Genomic DNA, 21,845 nt, shown 5'->3' with positions numbered 1-21,845 from the left:
ATCTGCCGAGCAGGTTTGCTGTTGTAGGTTGGGCGCACAAGCTCATCAACGGACGCGTGAGATGGAAACAACTTTGGTGGGTGGGTGACATATCTGAGGCTCAAAGCCGATGTCATGGAATCCACGGATGACTGCGATGACCAACGAGCGCTCAAGCTGGCTTCATGAATTATGTGCATCTCCGTTCTCATGCATGCGCGCTGGCTAGTAATTCAAATTATCTGTTGTTGTAAAACGTAATAGAAATGATACCGTCGGTGACATGAGAACCGGGGGTCCCCGAGTCCCGAGGCCAAGACAGCATAGTGCCACGTGGCACCCTCCCTCGGGGATTATCTCCCAGAGGTCCGAGAAGACCAAGTTCCGGGAGAGGGTGCTCGGGGCCACGAACAGTGGTCCCTGAGTACCCGAGTTCCCCGAGGACCCGAGCAGATACAGTTCCGAGAAAAGGCATTCCGAGCTATGAATAGTGGTCCCTGAGTACCCGAGTTCCCCGAGGATCCGATCAGACACAATTCCGGGAGAGGGCGCCCGGGGCCATGAATAGGTGTCAATTGGTGAGAGGCCCGATGCTGCATTTAAGAGGGAGTGTGGCCTGTCACTTCCAACTACTCCCCCCACGCCTGCTATCAGTCCCTGCCACTGCCTAGCAGGGAGGCGTGGGGACATTTAATGCGGCGGGTCCCATTGCACGTCTTCCGGCGCGCCTCGGGATATCGTCGCAGGGCTCGAGGCATATCGCCTGCCGCTCTGCTGTGTCAGGCTCGCTTTGACTGGGCGGGCACGCAGGGTTGCTCGGTGGCTGCCCGGTGGGCCCTCCCTGCTGCATCCGTTGAAAAGCAGCATGATGACGACAGCACCGAACGGGGGTGCATTTTCAACCCCCCATAACATCAAGCTGTAGCCCATGATGGTTGCTTTCCATTTATGGCACCTTGGGACTCGTGCCCTGCTTTCTGGGCATGCCAAGCCCCCCCCCCCCGACGGTATAAAAGGTGGGGGTGCGTCCCGACGACAAGGAGAAGACTTACAGGACCAAGGCTAACAAGTTCTTCAGGATCAAGTCTTATGAGCTAGAGAAGATCAAGATAAGTTCAAGAAGCTCAACAGACCTAGACAAACTAATGAAGCTCTAGACTTAGACAAAAATCCTTGTAACACAAGAGATCCTTAGAAAGGCATTCTTAGAGCATTTATAGCATACACACAGGAGTAGGGTATTACACTCCGTGCGGCTCGAACCTGTCTAAAATCCCCTGAGCATTTATTCCCTCTAGCATTCGATCATCCATCCCGCCTGCATCTCATTTACTCTCATTTAATTCACGTACGAGGTAGATTCAGAATCATCCCCCTGGCCGAATCTCAAAGGGGGTCCCTCCGGATCCCCGCTTGTGGAGTTCATCCTTCGACAGCTGGCGCGCCAGGTAGGGGGGTTACATCCCTGAATCCGCTTTATTTTCTGCAGAAAAGATGGCAGGTGGATATCGTCTCCAACGCACCAGCTCCAACTCCAGTGAAGAGGTGGAGCCCATCGCTCAGGAGGCCCCAGTTTCTGCTGTTCCTCAGCAGCAGTAGCGGTCGGCCCGTACGGCACCCCCCTCCCTTGGGGACAACGGCGCTGGGCCCAGCAGGGCTGCCACCACCGTCGCAGGCGGGCGCCTAACCCTCAACAAGTGGCAGACGCCCCTACCGCGAGATCTACGTTCGGACAGCGCCAGGCACCGTTACGGCGCAGGCTCGCCTTCGGTGACGCCAGCCCTGGAAGTGCGTTGCTTGCGACGCAAGCACTCCTCAGACACCCACCTGTCCAAGCTGTGGGAGAAACCCCAGAAGGCCATTGGCTGCAGGAGGTGGCCGCCCTGGTGGGCACAGCTCACCGGCAGGTAATGGCCGAAAGCTCCCATGCCACCTCCCACTGCGGCGCAACCAAAATCGGTCCATCTTCGGGTGGTGGCAGAACCGGCCGGGTGTCCTCCAGGCGGAGTGCTGCACCCTGGCCACAACAGGAGCTCTGGACCTTCACTTACACCTCAATGAGCGGAGGGCCACCGAGGATGTGCGCGTCACCCTTGAGTGCCGCTGGGAGTTCCGACATGATGCCGAGGTAGAGGACCAGGCTTCCTCTATGCCAGCCTGTGACCACCGGGTTTCCCCGGCGCACCAGCGCTCGTCCCCCAAGGGCGCTACTCACGCAGTGGGATATGGCACCGACTGCCGTGAATTCACTAGCGAGCTCCGTCGGGTCAACTGGCCCACGAAGTTCCAGTCAGAACTACCGGAGAAGTACGATGAGTCCATCGACCCCATCGAGTTCCTCCAGATCTACACCACCGTTGTCCAAACGGCGGGCGGCAGTGAAAAGGTTATGGCCAACTACTTCCATGTAGCCTTGAGGGGCTTTGCCCACTCCTGGCTTATGAACTTACCCCCTAGATCCATTGGCTCCTGGGATGACCTGTGCCACCAATTCGTGGCCAATTTTTAGGGCACCTTCGCACGCCCCAGTTTGGAGTGCGACCTACATGCCGTGAAGCAACAAGAGGGAGAGACGCTGAGACGCTTCATACAACACTTTAGCCAGGTCCGCAACACCATTCCATGGATTACCCCCCATGCCATTATCGTCGCATTCCAGCAGGGCGTCCGTGACGAGCGGATGCTCAAAAATCTAGGTACGCATGAGGTCGAGACCACCGCGGAGCTCTTCACGTTGGCTGACAAGTACGCTAAGGCGGTGGAGGCTCGGGCGTGGCATGTCCTGCGCCCTGAGCAACCCGCTACCGACAAGGCAGGTCCTTCCCGCTCTGACAGGCGGGGAAAGAAAAAGAGAAGGAGGCGCGACGCAGCCCCCGTCGTGCCGGCAGAGGGCCCTGCCCGCAGGTCAGCACGTCGGGCGGCTATCGACAGGAGGCCCGCTCCCGCAAGGGCTCCCACTCCCTCAAGGGCTCCCGCTCCCGCGAAGCCTGAACCGGGAAAGTGGTGTGAGATCCACCAAACTGACTGGCACAACCTCACTGAGTGCCGGTCGGTTAAAGGACTCGTCGAGCGACACCAGAAGGAGCGCGAGGAGCGCTGCAGGGGTGGTGACGACAAAGCCACCCCGAGAACACAGAGCTCGGGTTCCAAGAGCCCGAGCACACCCTCGCCTTAATCGACAGGGGCGCGTACACGCCCTCTTCTCATCGCTGCGTCAAGAAAATGCGGTGTGACGTGTGTTCGGCTACCCCGGGCACTGCAACCGCAAGGCCTCTGAAGTGGTCAGACACCCCGATCACGTTCAATCTGGCGGACCACCCTGCGAGTACTGCAAGTGTGGGGCGACTACCTCTAGTACTATCCCCCACCATGTGCAATGTAAAGGTCAGCAGAGTACTGATCGATGGGGGTGCAGGCCTGAACCTCCTGTCCCAGGAGACCTTCTAGAAGCTGCAGGTGCCTTCCAGGCGCCTAAAGCCGTCACTCCCCTTCTATGGGGTGGCACCGGGGCACACTCTGCCCCTCGGGTAGGTCAGGCTGCCTGTCACATTCGGGAGCCGGGACAATTTTCGGACGGAGAACGTCATCTTTGATGTCGCAGAGGTCCCCCTACCCTACAACAACATCCTCGGGCGCCCGGCGCTCGCCGAGTTCATGGTGGTCACGCACTACGCCTACCTCACGGTTATGATGCCGGGCCTCGTAGGCCCCATCACCGTGCCCGCCGAGACCGGCAGCACCATCTCCTGCGCCGAGCAGCTCTACTCAGCCTTGGTCTCTACTCGGGCCGAGGTTGAAGGACACCCAGGGGGCCTAGGACCCTCTTCATCCAAACCCTGACTCGCCGCTGACGCCTCCATCCCCACGAAGGAGGTCGTGGTGGGCGAAGACTCATCCCAGGTCATTCAGATCGGCAGTGACCTGGGCAACAAATAGGAAAGCACGCTCATCACCTTCCTCCGGGATAACGTCGACGTGTTTGCATGGCAGCAGTCCGATATGCCCGGGATCCCTAGGGAGGTGATCTAGCACCACCTTGCTGTGCGAACAGACGCACAGTCGGTGAGGCAAAAGGTCCGACGGCAGGCACCCGTGCGCCAGGTGTTCATCTGGGAGCAAGTCAGCAAGCTCCTCAACGCCGGCTTCATCCGAGAGGTCCTCCACCCAGAGTGGCTGGCAAACCCAGTCATCGTCCCGAAGGCCAACAGCAAGTTGCGGATGTGTGTTGACTACACCGACCTAAACAAGGCTTGTCCAAAAGATCCTTTTCCTTTACCCTGCATAGATCAAATTGTAGATTCCACTGCGGGATGTGATCTTTTGCGTTTTTTAGATGCAAATTCGGGTTATCACCAAATCCGCATGGCCAAACAAGACGAGGAAAAAACATCTTTTACTACCCCTGTCAGGACACATTGCTATGTCTCAATGCCTTTTGGTTTGCCCAACGCTGGGTCGTCATTCCAGCGGGCCGTGCGCATTACCCTTTATTTGTAGGTTGGCCGCAACGTCGAAGCTTACATCGACGACCTCGTGGTCAAATCCCGAGACCGCGCCACCCTGCTGGACGACTTAGCTGAGACTTTCAATAGTCTCCTCATTACCCGCCTGAAGCTCAACCCCGAGAAATGCATCTTCGGGGTACCCGTGGGCAAGCTCCTCAGTTTCTTGGTTTCTAGCCGAGGAATCGAGGCCAATCCAGAGAAGATCCAGGCCATCGAGCAGATGCGCCCCCCGGCTCGACTCAAGGAGGTCCAGCGTCTCGTTGGCTGCATGACGGAACTAGGGTGCTTCATCTCCAAGCTCGAGGAACGAGGGCTCCCACTCTTCAAACTGCTGAAGAAGACCAGTCATTTTGACTGGACACCGGAGGCCGAGCGGCCTTTAAGGACTTGAAGAAGTATCTCACCTCACCGCCCGTATTGGTGGCCCCCTCCGAGGGCGAGCCTTTATTGCTCTACGTCTCGGCCACTCCTCAAGTCGTGAGCATGGTACTGGTGGTGGAGCATGACGAGTGCTCGGGGCAAGGTGCTGGGTCCGAGCACCCAGCCGCCCCCGAGCATCCTTCGGGTCTCAGGGCTCCTCCCGACCAGGGAGTCGAGCCCGAGACCACGGGTCCTCCCGACCAGGGAATCAAGCCCGAGAGCTCGGCTGGCTCCAACCACTGTGCCGAGCTCGGGGGCTGTGACAAGTCCTCGGGCGAGGCCACCATCCGGGCCCGCCATGTACAGCGACCGGTGTACTTCATCAGTGAAGTCTTCCGAGATGCCAAGACAAGATACCCCCAAGCCCAGAAGATGCTTTATGCCGTACTCGTCACTTCTAGGAAGCTGTGTCACTACTTCCAGGCGCACAAGATCTCGGTGGTAACCACATACCCACTGGGGCCGATCCTCCGGAACTGAGAAGGCACTGGGCATATCGTCAAGTGGGCGGTCGAGCTCACAGAATTTGATCTGCACTTCGTGAACCGCCAGGCAATCAAGAGCTAGGCTCTGTCCAACTTCGTGGCAGAGTGGACACCGGTCCCTGAGGTTGACAATGAAGTGTTGTCCGCATATCCCGGGCAAGATGGGCCCGGGTACTGGGTCATGCACTTTGATGGCTCCCTCACGCTGAAAGGCGCGGGGGCTGGAGTGGTGCTCACCTCCACAATGAGTGAAGTACTCCATTACGTCGTGCAACTATATTTTCGAGCAACCAACAACATGGCGGAGTATGAGGGCCTCATCGCTGGTCTTCAAGCAGTGGTGGGCCTCAGGATCCGGCGCCTGCTGGTCAAGGGAGACTCCCAGCTAGTGGTCAACCAAGTATCCAAGGAATACCAGTGCGCGGATCCTCAGATGGCGGCGTACGTGGCGGAAGTCAGGAGGCTGGAGTGGCACTTCAACGGCCTGGAGCTGCAGCACATACCTCGCCGCGACAACGCTCTGGCCGATGATCTCTCCCGCCTGGCCTCTGCCCGGGCACTCATCCCAGTCGGAGCCTTTGAAGAAAGGCTCACACGGCCATCCGTCCTGCCTGCCGACCAGGACGAAGGGGAACCCTCAAGCCTAGTTGAGGGGACCCAGGCAACACCCTCAATGGGAGGTCCCGTCAGGGTGCACTGCCCGATGAGTGCGCTGCGCTTGCCGGTAGTTCTCAAGATGCCTCGTGGATCGACGAGATCCGAGGGTACTTGAAAGAAAACATCCTTCCCCGGGATGATGCCTCTGTGGAGAGGATTGCACAGCAGTCCAAACGCTATGCCATAGTAGATGGGGATCTCTACCAGCACGGCACAGACGGTGTCCTCCTGATATGCATCACCTGGGGCAGAAGACAGTGAGCTCCTCACTGAGATCCATGAGGGTGAGTGTGGTGGCCATGCATTGTTCCGCACACTGTCGGGAAGGCCTTTCGGCAAGGCTTCTACTGGCCTACAGCCCTCCAGGATGCTTCCGAGTTGGTTCGACGCTGCAGGGCGTGCTATTTCCATGCAACGCAGATTCACCAGCCAGCTCAGGCTCTCTATACCATCCCCCTATGATGGCCCTTCGCGGTCTGGGGGCTGGACATCCTGGGTCCATTCCCCCGAGAAATCGGGAGCTATGAGTACCTCTACGTCGCCATCGATAAGTTCACCAAGTGGCCGGAGGCGGTCCCAGTTATCAAGGTTACCAAGATCACGTCACTTCAATTCATCCGTGGTATCACAAGTTGCTTCGGCGTCCAGAACAGAATCATCACTGACAATGGCACCCAGTTCACAAGTGCCCTGTTCGGAGACTACTGCGAGGACCTCGGCATCAAGCTTTGCTTCGCCTCTGTCGCTCATCCTCGGAGCAATGGGCAAGTCGAGAGTGCAAATTTTGAGATACTAAAGGGGCTCAAAACCCGGACCTACGATGTGCTGGCAAAGCACGGAAAAGGGTGGATCGACGAGCTGCCTGCTGTGTTATGGGCCAACCAGACCACGCCAAGCTGCGCCACCGGAGAGACTCTTTTCTTTCTCGTGTACGGCGCCGAGGTGGTCCTCCCCTCCGAGCTCACTCTCAGCTCCCCCCGGGTGAATGCCTACTCCGAAGGCGAACAGGAACAATGAAGATGCGAGGACGTCGATCACCTGGAGGAGCGTCGACGACGAGCCACCATCCGAGCAACCAGATACCAGCAGAGCCTATGGCGCTATCATCACCGTCACATCCGGGCCCGGTCACTCGAGGTTGGGGATCTAGTTCTCTGACACACCCAAACACGCGAAGGAAATAATAAACTCTCCCCCATGTGGAAAGGCCCCATCATCGTGATCGGTGCCCCACGACAAGGCTCATTTCAGCTGGCCACAGAGGACGGACAGCCGCTCCCAAACGCATGGAACATCAAGCATCTGCGCAAGTTTTATCCATAAGACGACATGTTTGTGCTCGGGCCAACCAGGCCAGGGGTCCCCCTGCCCAAGTTGGCCGGGGGGCTGCCACCAACCATGCAAGTTTCCACTTCTGTACAAATTGTCAATATACACTCTTATTCCAAGTTTTCTCTCTGGAACCCATATGTTTAATCTGCTTGGTGAGATGCTCGATTTGTACGAGAAAAACATGCTCTCTCATTTTTTCCCGCTGATAAAAACGGATCCCGGTTGGTATGCGCACAAGCAGTAGCTGCTGACCTAAGTCTGTTGTGGTAGGCTGTGGTGCCCGGCTACATGGTAGCACCCCGAGCACTACCGAGCCTCTGGGGTTCTGGGGTAATCCTACCGCTTGAGCAAAGAGTGGTCGGGACCCTCTAGACCTAAGGGGCGGGCTGTTGGTGCTTGGCCTGGTCAGTCCTGCCCTGGGCACCACTGAACCATTGGACCTCTTGGTTATGCCTCTGTCTATACACCTCGTCGGTCTGGGTATTCGAGAGGTCTCGGGTCAAAAATGAGAGCAATCTATAATGAGTACCGCACTAGCAGAGCGCACCAGGCAAAGAACCTTTTCCTATTTTTCAAACTTATAGATCAATGATCAAGAACAAAGCAGCCCGATCGTAAGGGCCTCAATGCCCAGGGCGCTGCTCGAACCTACGGGGTCCTCGGGTAGTCCTACCGCTCGAGCATGAGTGGTCGGGACCGCCTAGCCCCTGGTTCTCTCACCTGCTTTCTAGTGCTCGGGCACTCCGTACGAGGGAACCAACGTTCCCAGACGCCCCGAGCTCGGGGCATCTACCCCCTCCTGGTTCGGTCGGCCGGAAGGCTGACAGCTGTCCGGTGAGTAACTAAAGTTATATGAATTTCCTTTCATACATACGTAATAAACTATTGTTCCCGAGTTATCCTCGGGACCCTCTCATTCTAATCTGTTCCGCGAGATGATCTCCTCACGTATAAAACCCCGCCCACATGCTCACTTTTCCAGAACGACAAAAACAGACAGTGGTCAGTGTACCATACAGGCGGCGATGGCTGACCGAGGTCCTTTATGGTGGCCGTTGTGCCCGACCGGCTTGGCAGTATCCCGAGCACTACCGAGTCACTGGGGTTCTCGGGTAATCCTACTGCTTGAACAAAGAGTGGTCGGGACCGTCTAGACCCCAGGGGCAGACTGTCGGTGCTCGGTCTGGTCAGTCCTACCCCGGACACCACCAAACCGTGGGGACTCTTGGTTGCATTTTTGCCTGCACGTGTCTCTGGTCTGCTCGTTTGAGAGGTTGCAGGGTGGAAAGTGTTCACTGGTCGTGGCGTGCACCGTGCTGGATGGACTCATCTCCCGAGCAAGGAAGTTCGTGTCTGTGTCTCTTTGACTTAGCAGCTGCGGTCTCACGAGGGCTCGGAGGCTGGACGCTCGGGTGGTCCCACTACTCGTACGATGAGTTGTCGGGGCAACCTAACTCTCGGGGGAAGAAGGTCGGGCTCAGTCCGGCCAGTGCCTCTCGGGACATCAAGTAGCAAACAAACAATATAAAGACAAACACAGTGGAGTTTTGATCCCAAAGAAAGGCTTCTATTATATTCAAAGGAACCGTTCTGGGGGGGATCACTCCCATATTTACAACATTCCAAAAACAAAAAACCTAACTATCTACATCAAGCGGAGGCGAAGACACATCGCTACTGCCATCGCTGCTCTGCTCCGGCTCCCGCACAAAACACGCCGCCACCTCGGCAGCGACGTCGCGGATGGCTTCCCGGGCGGCAGCTTCCTCTGCCACGACCACACCTTACCGAGCTGGCTCTAGCACGAAGGCAGGGTCTCAGCTGCAATAGTAGGCGAAAACATTCTCGGCCACTCCTTAGGCCAGAGCACGCCCCTCCCAGGTCGCCAGCTCCTACATGGCGTCTGGAAGGGCCTCGAGGCGTCGGGCGATCTTCGCGAACCCGAGGGCGATGTGGCCTGTCGTTTCCTTGTCCCGCGACTGCTCGCCCACGTGCACGTGCCCGAGCCCGGCCGCCTTCACGGAGTTCCATGCCTGCTGAAGGATGTCTCGCATCATCAGCTTCATGTTAGTTCGCTCAGCGATGACGGTCTCGAGCTCGTCCTATGCGTTTTTGAGCCTGTCCTCGAGACTGGTGCCATCGACGGCACTGGCAGGGACGCCCCTCACGGTCGGGATCTCTTGGCATTGGGCAGCCACCTTGGTCTGAGCTCGCTGCAGTTGCTCGGCCAGGTCGGCCTCCCACTTGGCGACCAGCTCCTCTCAGGCGGTGAGAGCCGATGATGCCGAGGCGGCATCCGCCTCGCGCCGCGCGATTTGCTCCTCCTGGGCATCAAGGACCAACGCCGTTATTTCGATGTCGGTCTCACGTACCGTGACCTCCTCCTCTCGGTGGAGGACTTCAGCGTGGCCATGCTTGAGCTCATCATTCTGGCGGGCCAAGTCCGCCTGAGCAGACCTCACGGCCTCCTCCCTTCTGCCAGCCGCCTCCTCCCGATACACCAGCTGCCGCTCCCGAGCAAGCAGCTCTGTGGCCCACCTCCAGGATGCCTGGTCACGCTCGGTCATGAGCCGCTCCATGTGACTGGCCTTCTCCTACACAGCGACGGCCTCATCGCGTGTCTCCTCCAGCGCATCCCGCTCTTCGGCCACCTCACGCATGGACTTCTCGTAAGACGCGCGGGCTGAGGCGATGTGGGTCTCCAAAAGTTTTCGGGCCACCTCCAGCCAGCCCCTCTCATCAACCAGGGCGACACGCTCCTTCTCGAGCTCCGCCCGCTCTGCCACCACGGCCACTTCAAGCCACCCAATGACCTCCCGGGCGCTTCCCAGCACCTCCGAGAGGGGTTCCAGGGCCTGGCTAGAAGGTGGCCGGGGGCTGGGTCCCCTGTGAGCCCTCTCTGTAGAGGCGCTCGGGGTCCCCAATGGCTACCACGCCGGCACCGACCTCGTCACAACCACCTCCCCTATGGCCGCTCGCTCCCTCTTCAGAGGGCTCGGGGCAGGTTCGGTCGGTGTTTGCTGCTCGGGACCGGCCGGGGCCCTCGGCTCAGGGCTGGCCGGTGCCCTTAGCTCTGGGTCTGCTGGCGTGCTCGGCTCTGGAATAGGTGCGCTCGGCCCCAGAACAGGGGCTGGTCTCAGCTCCTCCGGTTGCCTTTGGCCTCCTGCGAGGTCTTTGGGTGGCCTGAAAACAAAAAAGGTTAGTAGCAAGCCAAAATCCGGGCAGACATGCTCGAGACAGAAAGGGAGCATACGTGGTTTTCAGCCTGCGGTACCACCACCGAGACTCTAAAATCTGGAAGTTGGGGCTCTGTGGCTTCGGTTCGGGCTCCGCGTTCCTCCTCTTCGGGGGAGGGCTTTGGCCCTCAGGCTGTTGTGGGCTGGCCCCAGCGGCCGCCCAGGAGCCTTTCTTCAGGCCCTGGCCCTCATGCTGCCACGCCCTAGATCTAGCCTCCATCCGGAACTCTGCTCCCGAAGATTGGCCGCCTCGGCCACCCTCCGTCGCGTCGCCTGCCGCCGGCCGTTGTCGTGGAGGTGACGGCGATGACAATGAAGACGGCTGAGGGACGTATGCCCGGGGATGCTTCCCCTTGTCTCCTCGGGCCACCAGCTTGCTGCCTTCGGCGGTGGCACTCCGTCCTCCGTTGTCATCCACCCTGGGATCTATATGGTCCCGGGGTTCCGGCGCCCCGGACGATCCACCAGCCCTTAGGCGTCGAACTCCGGCATGGACGCTTGTAGTGCCGCCCGGCCTGGATCCGCGCAGAGCGCTAGCTCCTCTCGAGGCAGGACTGCCTGGGCGAGGTCGTTGACGCCAGTCACCACCTTCAGCAGGGTCGCCAGCGCCCCCTCGTTGAGGTCCCCATCCGGGCCGATGTGGGTCCTCGTCAGGTCGCCCGAGCCGGTGTACATCCAGGCAGCGCGGGCATGCTCCCGCAAGGGGGCTAGACGGTGGCACAAGTAGTCAGCGACCACCATCAACGAAGTCAGACCCGGCCGGCGCAGGTCATCGATGCAGTTCAGCACTGGGCGCAGGCCCTCATCCTCCGCGGGAGCCGCCTCTCAGGTCGGCCTGTGGGATTTTGCTGGCATTTGGCGCAGCGTGAGGCGGTCATGGGGGCTGACATCGACATAAACCCAGTCCCGGCACCAGTCTTCCCATTTGCTGCGCAGCACTTGCGCGATGTAGAGTTTGCCGAGCCCCTCCCGCAAGCAGAAATTGCAGCAGCCGACCACCTCCACCTGATCGGATCCTTTCCTCTTCTCGGTCGCTCGGAGGATGAAGAATTGCCGGAACAGAGCAACCGACAGTGGCACTCCCATGAACATCTCGCAGAAGTGCGCGAAGATCCCCAGAATCACCACCGAGTTTAGACTCAGGTGGGCCAGCTGGATGCCGAATGTGTCCAGCACTTGGAGGAAGAACGTCAAAAATGGCGGCACCAGCCCGGCGGCGACGAAGGACATGAATATGACGATCCGCTCTGGCTGACGCGTGGAGGGTGGAAAATTTGCCGACGTCACCACCGACGCCTCCCGCTGGCCAGCAGGCACCATCAGCTTGCGGACCTTCTCTTCCCCCTCCTGCAGAACGCTGTCAGAGCTCGACGTGTCCCGACGGCTGCTTCCTGCCCTCGGCATTTTTTGGGGGTGGGGAGTGTGCTGGAGGGGTTGAGAAGAAGGGTGCGCTGCGGGCTGAAGAGGGCGAGAGCTCCCGGTGTGCAAGGAAGAAGAAGACAGGAGGCGGCGATCGCAAGAATGGCGTGAAGGGCAACGGTTCGCTCCCTCTCTCCTTTTTATATCCTGGGGATTTCAAATGGTACTTTCCACGGCGCATTCTACGAAGCGCATTCCCCTCAATCGGCGTGGTTGCCAGGCGAATCTCCCTCGAATCCGTGCGGTTACCAGGCGCACTACCCTCGATCCGCGCGGTTGCCACGCGTGCCTCCCGCCTCATTATCACTCTCCTCGGAAGTCGGAAGGACACGCGTCCTTTCGGTTTCCCGCCTGGGCCGCACCAAAAGCCTGAGCCGAAAAGACAACGAAGATAGCAAGATTCTAGCGACTGAGAATAGGCCACGTGGCATCGATGTTGGGATTGGCCTCGAAGAAATAAGGGCTCCATCCGTAGTCTCTGGGCCATCACCTGCCAATGGGCCCGGGGGCTGCTATCGGTGATATGGGAACCGGGGGTCCCTGAGTCCCGAGGCCAGGACAGCAGAGTGCCATGTGGTGCCCTCCCTCGGGGATTATGTCCCCGAGGTCCGAGAAGACCAAGTTTCGGGAGAGGGTACTCGGGGCCATGAACAGTGGTCCCCGAGTACCCGAGTTCCCCGAGGACCCAAGCAGACACATTTCTGGGAGAAGGCGCTCGGGGCCATGAACAGTGGTCCCCGAGTACCCGAGTTCCCCGAGGACCCGAGCAGACACAATTCCGGGAGAGGGCGCCTAGGGCCATGAACAGTGGTCCCCGAGTACCTGAGTTCCCTGAGGACCCGAGAAGACACAATTCCGGGAGAGGGCGCCCAGGGCCATGAACAGTGGACCCCGAGTACCTGAGTTCCTCGAGGACCCGAGCAGACAATTCCGGGAGAGGGCGCCCAGGGCCATGAACAGTGGTCCCCAAGTACCCGAGTTCCCCGAGGACCGAGAAAAGGCATATCCGGGAGAGAGTGCTCGAGACTATGAACAGTAGTCCCCGAGCATCCAGAGTTCCCCAAGGACTTGAGAAGCCCCTTGCCGGTGGACCCCACAAGGGCTCAGCGGTGAGGTGTCAATTGGTGAGAGGCCCGATGCTGCATTTAAGAGGGAGCGTGAGGCGTGGGGACATTTAATGCAGTAGGTCCCATCGCGCGTCATTCGGCGCGCCTCGGGATATCATCGTAGGGCTCGAGGCATATCACCCGCCGCTCTGCTGTGTCAGGCTCGCTCTGACTGGGCGAGCACGCGGGGTTACTCGTTGGCTGCCCGGTGGGCCCTCCCTGCTGCATCTGCTGAAAAGCGGCATGATGACGATAGGACCGGATGGGTCCGCATTTTCAACCCCCCCGTAACATCAAGCTACAGCCCATGATGGTTGCTTTCCATTTATGGTGCCTTGGGACTCGCGTCCTCCTTTCTGGGCATGCCAAGCCCTCCCCCAGACGTTATAAAAGGTGGGGGTGCGTCCCGACGACAAGGCGAAGACTTACAGGACCAAGGCTAACAAGTTCTTCAGGATCAAGTCTTACGAGCTAGAGAAGATCAAGACAAGTTCAAGAAGCTCAACAGATGCAGACAAGCTAATGAAGCTCTAGACTTAGACAAAAATCCTTGTAACACAAGAGATCCTCGGAAAGGTATTCTCGGAGCATTTATAGCATACACATAGGAGTAGGGTATTACGCTCCGCGCGGCCCGAACCTGTCTAAAATCTACTGAGCATTTATTACCTCTAGCATCCGATCACCCATCCCGCCTGCATCTCATTTACTCTCATTTAATTCACGTATGAGGTAGATTCAGAATCATCCCCCCGACCGAATCTCAAAGGGGGTCCCTCCGGATCCCCGCTTGTGGAGTTCATCCTCCGACAGATACGGCAAGCATAAAAAAAGAAAAATAATACAAGACTGATATAAGTGGATGCACGAGGCAGATGACACCAAAAGAGAAGACCAGTAGCTCCTACGACCACCAATATTAACATAGACAAGGATCGGTCTGAGGGGATACATACGTTACGCCATTGGGCTTGGACCTCATAGCGCGACATCAACGAGGTAGCATAGCAAGGTGTAATCCATAGATCAATATTGTTTCACCTCCTACTTTCCCCCCAAGCAGCAACATCGCTGCGACCAACCAAACGGTGCTGCGGCGGTGGCCTCAAAACTATCTTGAAGTGGCGGCTCAGATCCGACTACCACATTCTTGCCGGCATGCTCATGATCCAGGATGAACGTCTCCCTCATCTCATCCTCTTTGTCCTCCCAGTTGTTGCCACCCTGCTCCCCCGCGTGTCACAAGAATGATCAAGGGGACTGGGAAGAGAAGCAGGGGACTGGGATTGCAGAGGAAAATTGGGGTTCAGGGTTCAGACATTTCAGTTCACTCATGCCTCCCTTCGCTCTTTTCCCACATACATATAGCCCTCAAGTGTTCCCTGCCCTCTCTCACACCCACTCATCTGGGCTCCACCGTTTGTTTGGCCGCTTCTCTCTCAGCCCACGCCGTAGCTTGACCTGGCCCGTGCCTCTTCCTGATGACGCTCCATGCCTTGACGAGTCCAGCACAGTACCGACGGCGGTGATATCCCCCTCCCCTTTAGCAAAGGCTTAACCCCAAGCCGGTGCTTCTTGGAAGCGATGCTTCAGTGCTGTTGCATCCTCCCAAGTGGCTAGCGACACTGGCAACGCCGTCCAGCGAACCAACACTTGGGTCGCCACCGAAGCCCCCTTATTGTACAGGCAGCTCTCCAGGATCTCCTCAGGAACTTGAGGGTGCTCGAGGTCATCGACCGGAACGGGAAGCAGTCCGGCGCACTCCTCCGTAGGTGATAACGCCTTCTTCAACTGCGAGACGTGGATCACAAGATGGAATCGGCTCTCGTCCGGAAGCACTAGCTTGTATGTGACCTTGCCCATGCGTGCGATCACCTGAAACGGACCAAAATACTGAAAAGCCAGTTTATGATTAGAACGGTGCACAATGGAGCTCTGCACGTACGGCTGGATCTTCATATATGCCCATTCCCCCACTTTGAACTTGCATTCGGATCGCCATTTGTTAGCCTGGAACTTCATCCTCTGTTGAGCCCGTGTGAGGTGTTGGCACACCAAGTCATTCACTAGTTCCCGCTCCTTCATGCACTCCGCGAAATCCGTGACTGGGCACACATCAGAACTCATAATGCCAAATTGGCATGGCGGGTGCCCATACAGGACTTCGAATGGCGATCTTCCCAGCGCCGAATGATGGCGGTGTTGTACCAGAGTTCCGCCAATGCCAGCCACGAACTCCAGCATTGCGGGCAAGCTTGGACAAAGCATCGCAGGTACGTTTCAAAGGCATTGGTTAACATGTTCGGTCTATCCATCGGTCTCCAGTTGGTAAGCCGAACTCATCCGCAGCTCCGTGCGCGCCAGGCGAAACAATTCCTTCCAGAGTGAGCTCGTGAAGATGCGGTTGCGGTCAGACACCAATGCTTGCGACAGACCATGGAGCATGTACACTTGGTCCAGATAAACCTTGGCCACTTGCAAGGCTGTGAAGGGATGCGCCAAGGGCAAGAAATGCACGTATTTGGAAAACTTATCAACAACCACAAGTATACAGTTAAAGCAATTGGATTGTGGCAAGCCTTCGATGAAGTCCAATGTGAACACTTGCTAGGCACGTTCTAGAACGGGCAACGGTTGAAGCATGCCCAGATACTTGGCCAAATCCAGCTTAGCTTGCTTGCAGACATGACAGGCATTCACAAACTGCTTCACTGATGCCCTCAGCCCCGGCCATGCAAACGATTGCTTCGCTTGGTGATACGTAGCCTCCACGCCGGAATGTCCTCCCAACGCCCCAGAGTGCACCGCCTTCAGGATTTCCTGTTGAGCAAACTGGCTGTTGCCCACCCAAACTTGCCCCTTATAGCGGATCACTCCATCATGAAGCTGAATGGCCCACCGTTCGCTGGTCCATGAGACAGTACTGTGAGTAATCATTCGGCCTCTAGATTGGTTACATAGCCAGCACGTACCATCTCTAGCCACGTCGGAATGCTGGTAGATAAGGCCAGCACTTTCTTTCATCCAGGCAGCGTCGAGATAGTGTGTCGGCTCCACGATTTTCCTCACCCTTCTTGTAAACCAATTTGTATTGCAGTCCGAGAAGCTTTGTCACACCCGGTTATAAAGGAAACAACCAGATGTATTCCACATGTATGCCAGGATCAAGTTTTACATACATGCAGCGACATCATTAGTGATAACATAAACTGTGTCTTAAATAATGTAAACATTCCTTAAAAGGACTCGAAGGTCTGAAAGAAAATACTAATAAATCTTCAAACGGCAGCGGAGCACCCATCCATCCACAGGCGTTGTCCGGGGGAAACACCAGCCTAGGACATGGTCTTCAATCGACGCCTCCTTCCTTCTAGAATTCAGCGTCCTCGTCCGGGACTTCCTCGAAGACTTCACCTTCTGAGCAGCATCCAAGGGTAGGGAAAAGGCAAGCGTGAGTACATAGAGTACTCAGCAAATGGGGGAAAAATATGACATGCAGGCTATTGACAAGGAAAAGTTAACTTGGGGATTACTACGACTATGCTCAGCTAATCCAGACTCAAACAACCTAGCAACCTATTTACTAAGTTTATATTCCAGCAATTAAAGAACATAGCTCATCGGATTCCATCCGACTACCAGACTCACCAGATATCCCATATCCGGCTACCGACTCGTCGGGAGTGCCACCACCCGACTACCCCAAACCAACCCTTAAGATTCCCATCTAATCATGAAGAAGTCCAAGCCGCTCTTGACCGTGAGCACGGCTGATCGATCAGTTTATTTACTCTGCAGAGTTTGCACACTTTACTCACGAGTCGTGATTCCCGTTTTGCCTTACACTTCCGGGGTGTATGGCCGGGGTCTCACTACAAGGCCGTTACAAAGTGCCTCCACATCTATAAGCACCCACTGAGGTTTCACCGCTAACAGGGATTCCATCCACTGCAGAGGCCCCCTCTTGTGCCACTGAATCAACCATTGGTGCGTACAGAATGTGAAGAACACTAATTACTTAGCCAGGCCGTACCCATATAGGCCTCATGGTTGTGCTGTTATGCCAGGTTACAGGCTCCAAGAACCGGTCCTTAGGATCCCACACAATAACGTACACAAACCCTGCTGTGTAGCTCCACCACATACTAGCCATCCAGTTGGGATCCCTAAATTCAAGTTACTACAAGATTATCATTTCCCCAAGTATTTGTTTCATAGTCATTAGTCATAATTCATAATAATTCTAAACCCTAACTGCACTAGCATGACTAACCTTTACATGTCCCAAGACCCCAAAAGAGACTACAAGGAATGGCCACACAAATTCTAGTAAACCCTATTCATGGGATTTCATAATTAGACAAGCATGCAACTAAGGAAAAGTAAAACTATAATGATCTATGGTGGAATCAAGGTGATCAAGGACACTTGCCTTCGTAAGTAGGCTGCTCGGAATCTTCAAAAACTTTGTCCTGAATGTTGACACTCTGCTCGCCTACTAAAGCCGAAGCACACACCAGAAAGCAATAACAAAACAGCTAAATACAGCACATCAAACAGGAGAAATTAACTCTAAAAAGGCTATTAAAGGAAAGTACACGCTGCTACGATCTCGGGAGCGCAAAAATCACCTAAATCGGAGTTTGTATGGAAAAGTTACACTAGTTCTACTCTACAGGGGCTTTTCTGAAAGATTGCATGGATTAAATTGTAAAAACAGAAAGTTCTAGGGGCTTATGTGTAAAGTTCAGGGACCTAACCATGATTATCCTAAAGTTCAAGGGTCTAAATGTAATTATTCTAAAGTCCAGGGGCCTAATTGCAATTATTCTAAAGTCCAGGGGGCTAATTGCAATTATTCTAAAGTCCAGGGGCCTAATTGCAATTAACCAGAACTATCTAAGGGCCTTTATGTGAAAACAGTGAAGCCTAAGGGTCTATTTGCAAATTTCCCTAATTTCAGAGAATAGATTGATTTATTTTTATACTGAAAATCCTATTTAATGCGCAAGGCTGACGTCACTGGCTAACGGGGCAGTTGACTGGGCTTTAGGGCTGACATGGCTCTGCCACGTAGGACAGGAGCACCCACGTGGCGCGCTGACGTGGCTCGGCTGCTGACTGTATTAAAGAGGACACGTGGCGCAATCCTATTGGCTAGCGAAGGGGTACGGGGCCTTCTAATCTGGGGCGTTCAAAATAGATCTGACGGCCGAGGTTGATTGGGAAGGGAAAACAGGCCGGCGGCGATGGAAGACGGCGGCGCCGCCTCGGACTTCGCCGGAAGTTCGCCGGAGACACGCGATCTTGTGCTACCGGCTGCCAAACTCTACGGGGAAAGGCGCAAACGGACGGGGAGAGCACGTGGAAACTCACTGGGAGCTTCTCGACGGCCGGGGAGCCTCTGGTGGCGGTCGGCGATGGCAATGGCGGGCGGCGGCGGTCAGAACTCGACGGGTTCACGTCTACGGCGACGGAGAGACGACACCGACGGTCGGGGAAGCTTCCTGGGTAGCATGCGGTGCCGGAGAGAGAGTTAATTGGTCGCGAGGGTGAACGGTGACGGCTGACCACGGTGAAGGGGCAACGGCGCTTACCGGCGTTCGGTGCGAGCTCGGTCCGACGGCGGAGAAGCTTCGGCGAGCTGTGAAACAGATTCCCCACGCTACGGTGAAGCTGGCGGCGAGCTCGGACGCGAAGGGGACGGCTCGGGTGAGGCGAATTGGGCTTGGCGAGCTCAGTGGCGGCGGAGCTGCTTGGGTTTTCTGGCGCGTGTGCAAGATGGGATCGAAACGACGGTGCTGCGGCTAAATAGGCGAAGGTGGGCGTATCTGTTGCGCAGGCGCGGGCGCGAAGGGCGGGCGTGCCGGTGGATTTGGGGCGCGGCGGTTGCGGGGTTAGCTCGGATCGGCGCGGGCGGGGACGACAGCGCTGACGGGCGGGACCCTCTGGTCAGTGGGCGAACGCGAGGGCGGGCCGAAATCAAATGGGGGTTTGGGCTGGGCCGGAGTGATTTTAAACGGGCGTCACAAGCTTCATCAACAATTTCTGTTGCCATGGCGTACTGATCCGCTGTTGTTCTAGGTGCACGATGCTCTGTTGATCTGTTCGGATCACAAACTCCGCATGCTGCAGGTACTGCCGCCATTGTTCCCCTGCCATCAGAATAGCCAGGCCCTCCTTCTCATAAGTGGACAAGCACCGAGTCTTAGGCCCCAACGCCTTGCTCAGAAATGCCACTGGGTGCTCGTCCTAGATCAATATTGCTCCAATTCCCTTCTTCGATGCATCTGCTTCAATCACAAAAGTTTTGTCGATGTTAGGCAGGGTTAACATCAGAGTGGCTACCAGAGCTTGCTGCAGAGTTCTGAAGGACTCCTCCGCCTCTCAGGTCCACACAAACACTTGGTTTTTCTTCAAGAGATCAGTGAGTGGCCGACTGATAACCCCAAAATGGCGCAAAAACTTCCTGTAGTACCCCGCCAAGCCTAAAAATCCGCGTTCCTCTCTGGTGTTTGTGGGTACTGGCCAATTTTCACCGCTTGGATGTTCTTCACATCCGTTGCCACGCACCCGCCCCCAATCACATGTCCCAGGTACCTGAGCTACTTCTACGTGAACAGGCACTCGGCTTCACTCGGAGTTCATGCTCCACCTAGATTTCAAAGACACTCTTGAGCATCCTCTCATGTTCCTCCAATGTGGCACTGTAAATTAGTATATCAACGATAAATACAAGCACTCCCTTCTGCAACAACGGCGCCAGAATCACATTCATGGTTCCCTGGAAGGTCGCCGGTGCACCTATGAGGCCATAGGACATCATGTGGAACTCGTAATACCCTTGATGGGTTTTGAAAGTGGTCTCGTGCTTGTCTTCAGGCCGCATCCGGATCTGGTGATAGCCCGAGTGCAAGTCTCAGCAAGTGAACCATATCGCCTTCGCCAACTCGTCCAATAATTCATCCACCACCTGCAAGGGGAATCGGTTCTTCATTGTAATTGCTTCAGATGGTGGTAATCTATGCAAAATCTCTAACTCCCATCTTTCTTGTGAACTAACAACATTGGCAAAGCAAAAGGACTCGAGCTCATCTGGATCACTCCCTGCCGCATCATTTCTTTGACCTGACGCTCGATTTCATCCTTCTAGAACAGGCTATAGCAGTAGGGGCACACATTCATCGGTCAAGCCCCAGGAAGAAGCGGAATTGAGTGATCAAATGGCCTTGGCGGAGGCAATCCTTGAGGTTCCTCAACCAGGTTGCTGAACTGCTGCACCAACCTCTATATGCTTTTAGGGAAATCTGCTGCTCCTGGCAATTCAGATATTGCACACAGATGGACCAGGTGTGCAATAGCCCCTCTGTTGCCCAACCCCTTCAATTGTGATCCATTCAACCCCTCACAACGATCGACATTTGTCCTAACTCCCTGTAAACGCACCTTTCTCCCATTCTGAACAAACGTCAGGTGTTTCTGCTGCCAATCTGCTTCCATGGGACTGTGCCCTTCCAACCAATCAATTCCAAGAATCACATCATAACAGGCTAGGAGAAGCACCTTCAATGTAGTGCAGAAAGTCTCACCTCCAATCCACCACTCACATCCTGGGATTTCCTCCGAGCAGGTCAGGACTCCCCCGCCCGCCACTTGAACTCGAATTGGCTTCACCTCACGTCTCACATCTGATAGGTGTCGAGCGGCTCCTTCACTGATAAAGCTATTCGAACTTCCAGAGTCCACAAGCATCAGGACCTCCTTGCGCTGAATCAGTCCTTGTAGTCGCACGGTGTGGGCAATCTCCTCCCCAGATAGAGCCGCCTTGGAGATAGTCATCAGATCCTCCGCTCCCTTCTTAGTTTCGAGCCCAGGTTTATCACCATCTTCGGTGCCCGCCATCATGAGCACCAACAACTCCTCAACCACATGCAACTGGATAGTGGTTGCATACCAGTGATCACGTCCAGTCCACCTTTCTCTACAAGTGAAGCATTGTCCTTGGGCCTTCCTGTATGCTCTCAGCGCGACCACCTTGTCTTCTCCTCCTTTAGCACCTTCAGAACCCTTTCGGTCTTTGTCCAATGGCATCGGCCTGGCATCTGGCTTCATTGGTGGTGGAGGCAGCAGAAAGCCCTGGCGTGGCGCCCCTCAGGATGCCATGGCCAAGGGCTCCACTTTGCGCGTCTCCCTGCATTGTCCCATCTCCACAACCTCCTCCTACAAAATAGCCTAGGACACGGCAGTATCTAGATCTTGAGGCCTATGCAACACGACCGCGGCTCTAATCTCCTCCTTCAACCCATCCACAAAGTGAGAAACAAAGAACCAGTGATCCCAGTGAGCATTGTGTGCTAACATCGTGTGCATCATTCCCTCGAACACCTCTATGTACTCTGCTACGGTCCCGTTTTGCCTTAGGTGGAAGAAATGCCGCAAGGTCTGTCACACCCGGTTTTAAAGGAAACAACCAGATGTATTCCACATGTATGCCAGGATCAAGTTTTATATACATGCAGCGACGTCATTAGTGATAACATAAACTGTGTCTTAAATAACGTAAACATTCCTTACAAAAGGACCCGAAGGTCTGAAAAAAAATACTAATAAATCTTCAAATGGCAGCGGAACACCCATCCATCCACAGGCGTTGTCCGGGGGAAACATCAGCCTAGGACATGGTCTTCAATCAACGCCTTCTTCCTT

General features: G+C 55.9%; 1 protein-coding gene across 1 annotated transcript; it reads right to left on the bottom strand.

The window, feature by feature from the left end:
• Positions 1–19,175: 19,175 nt before the first annotated feature.
• LOC133896745 (uncharacterized) lies at positions 19,176–21,568 on the bottom strand. Its single transcript, XM_062337349.1, has one exon. It carries the CDS (start codon positions 21,249–21,251, stop codon positions 20,427–20,429), a length of 825 nt encoding a protein of 274 aa, XP_062193333.1. The 5' UTR covers positions 21,252–21,568; the 3' UTR covers positions 19,176–20,426.
• Positions 21,569–21,845: the final 277 nt, after the last annotated feature.

This window comes from Phragmites australis, chromosome 17 (assembly GCF_958298935.1).
Source record: "Phragmites australis chromosome 17, lpPhrAust1.1, whole genome shotgun sequence".
Taxonomy (NCBI): domain Eukaryota; kingdom Viridiplantae; phylum Streptophyta; class Magnoliopsida; order Poales; family Poaceae; genus Phragmites; species Phragmites australis.
The sequence above is the reverse complement of the archived record's forward strand: the minus strand, read 5'-3'. Positions and strand labels throughout refer to the sequence as shown.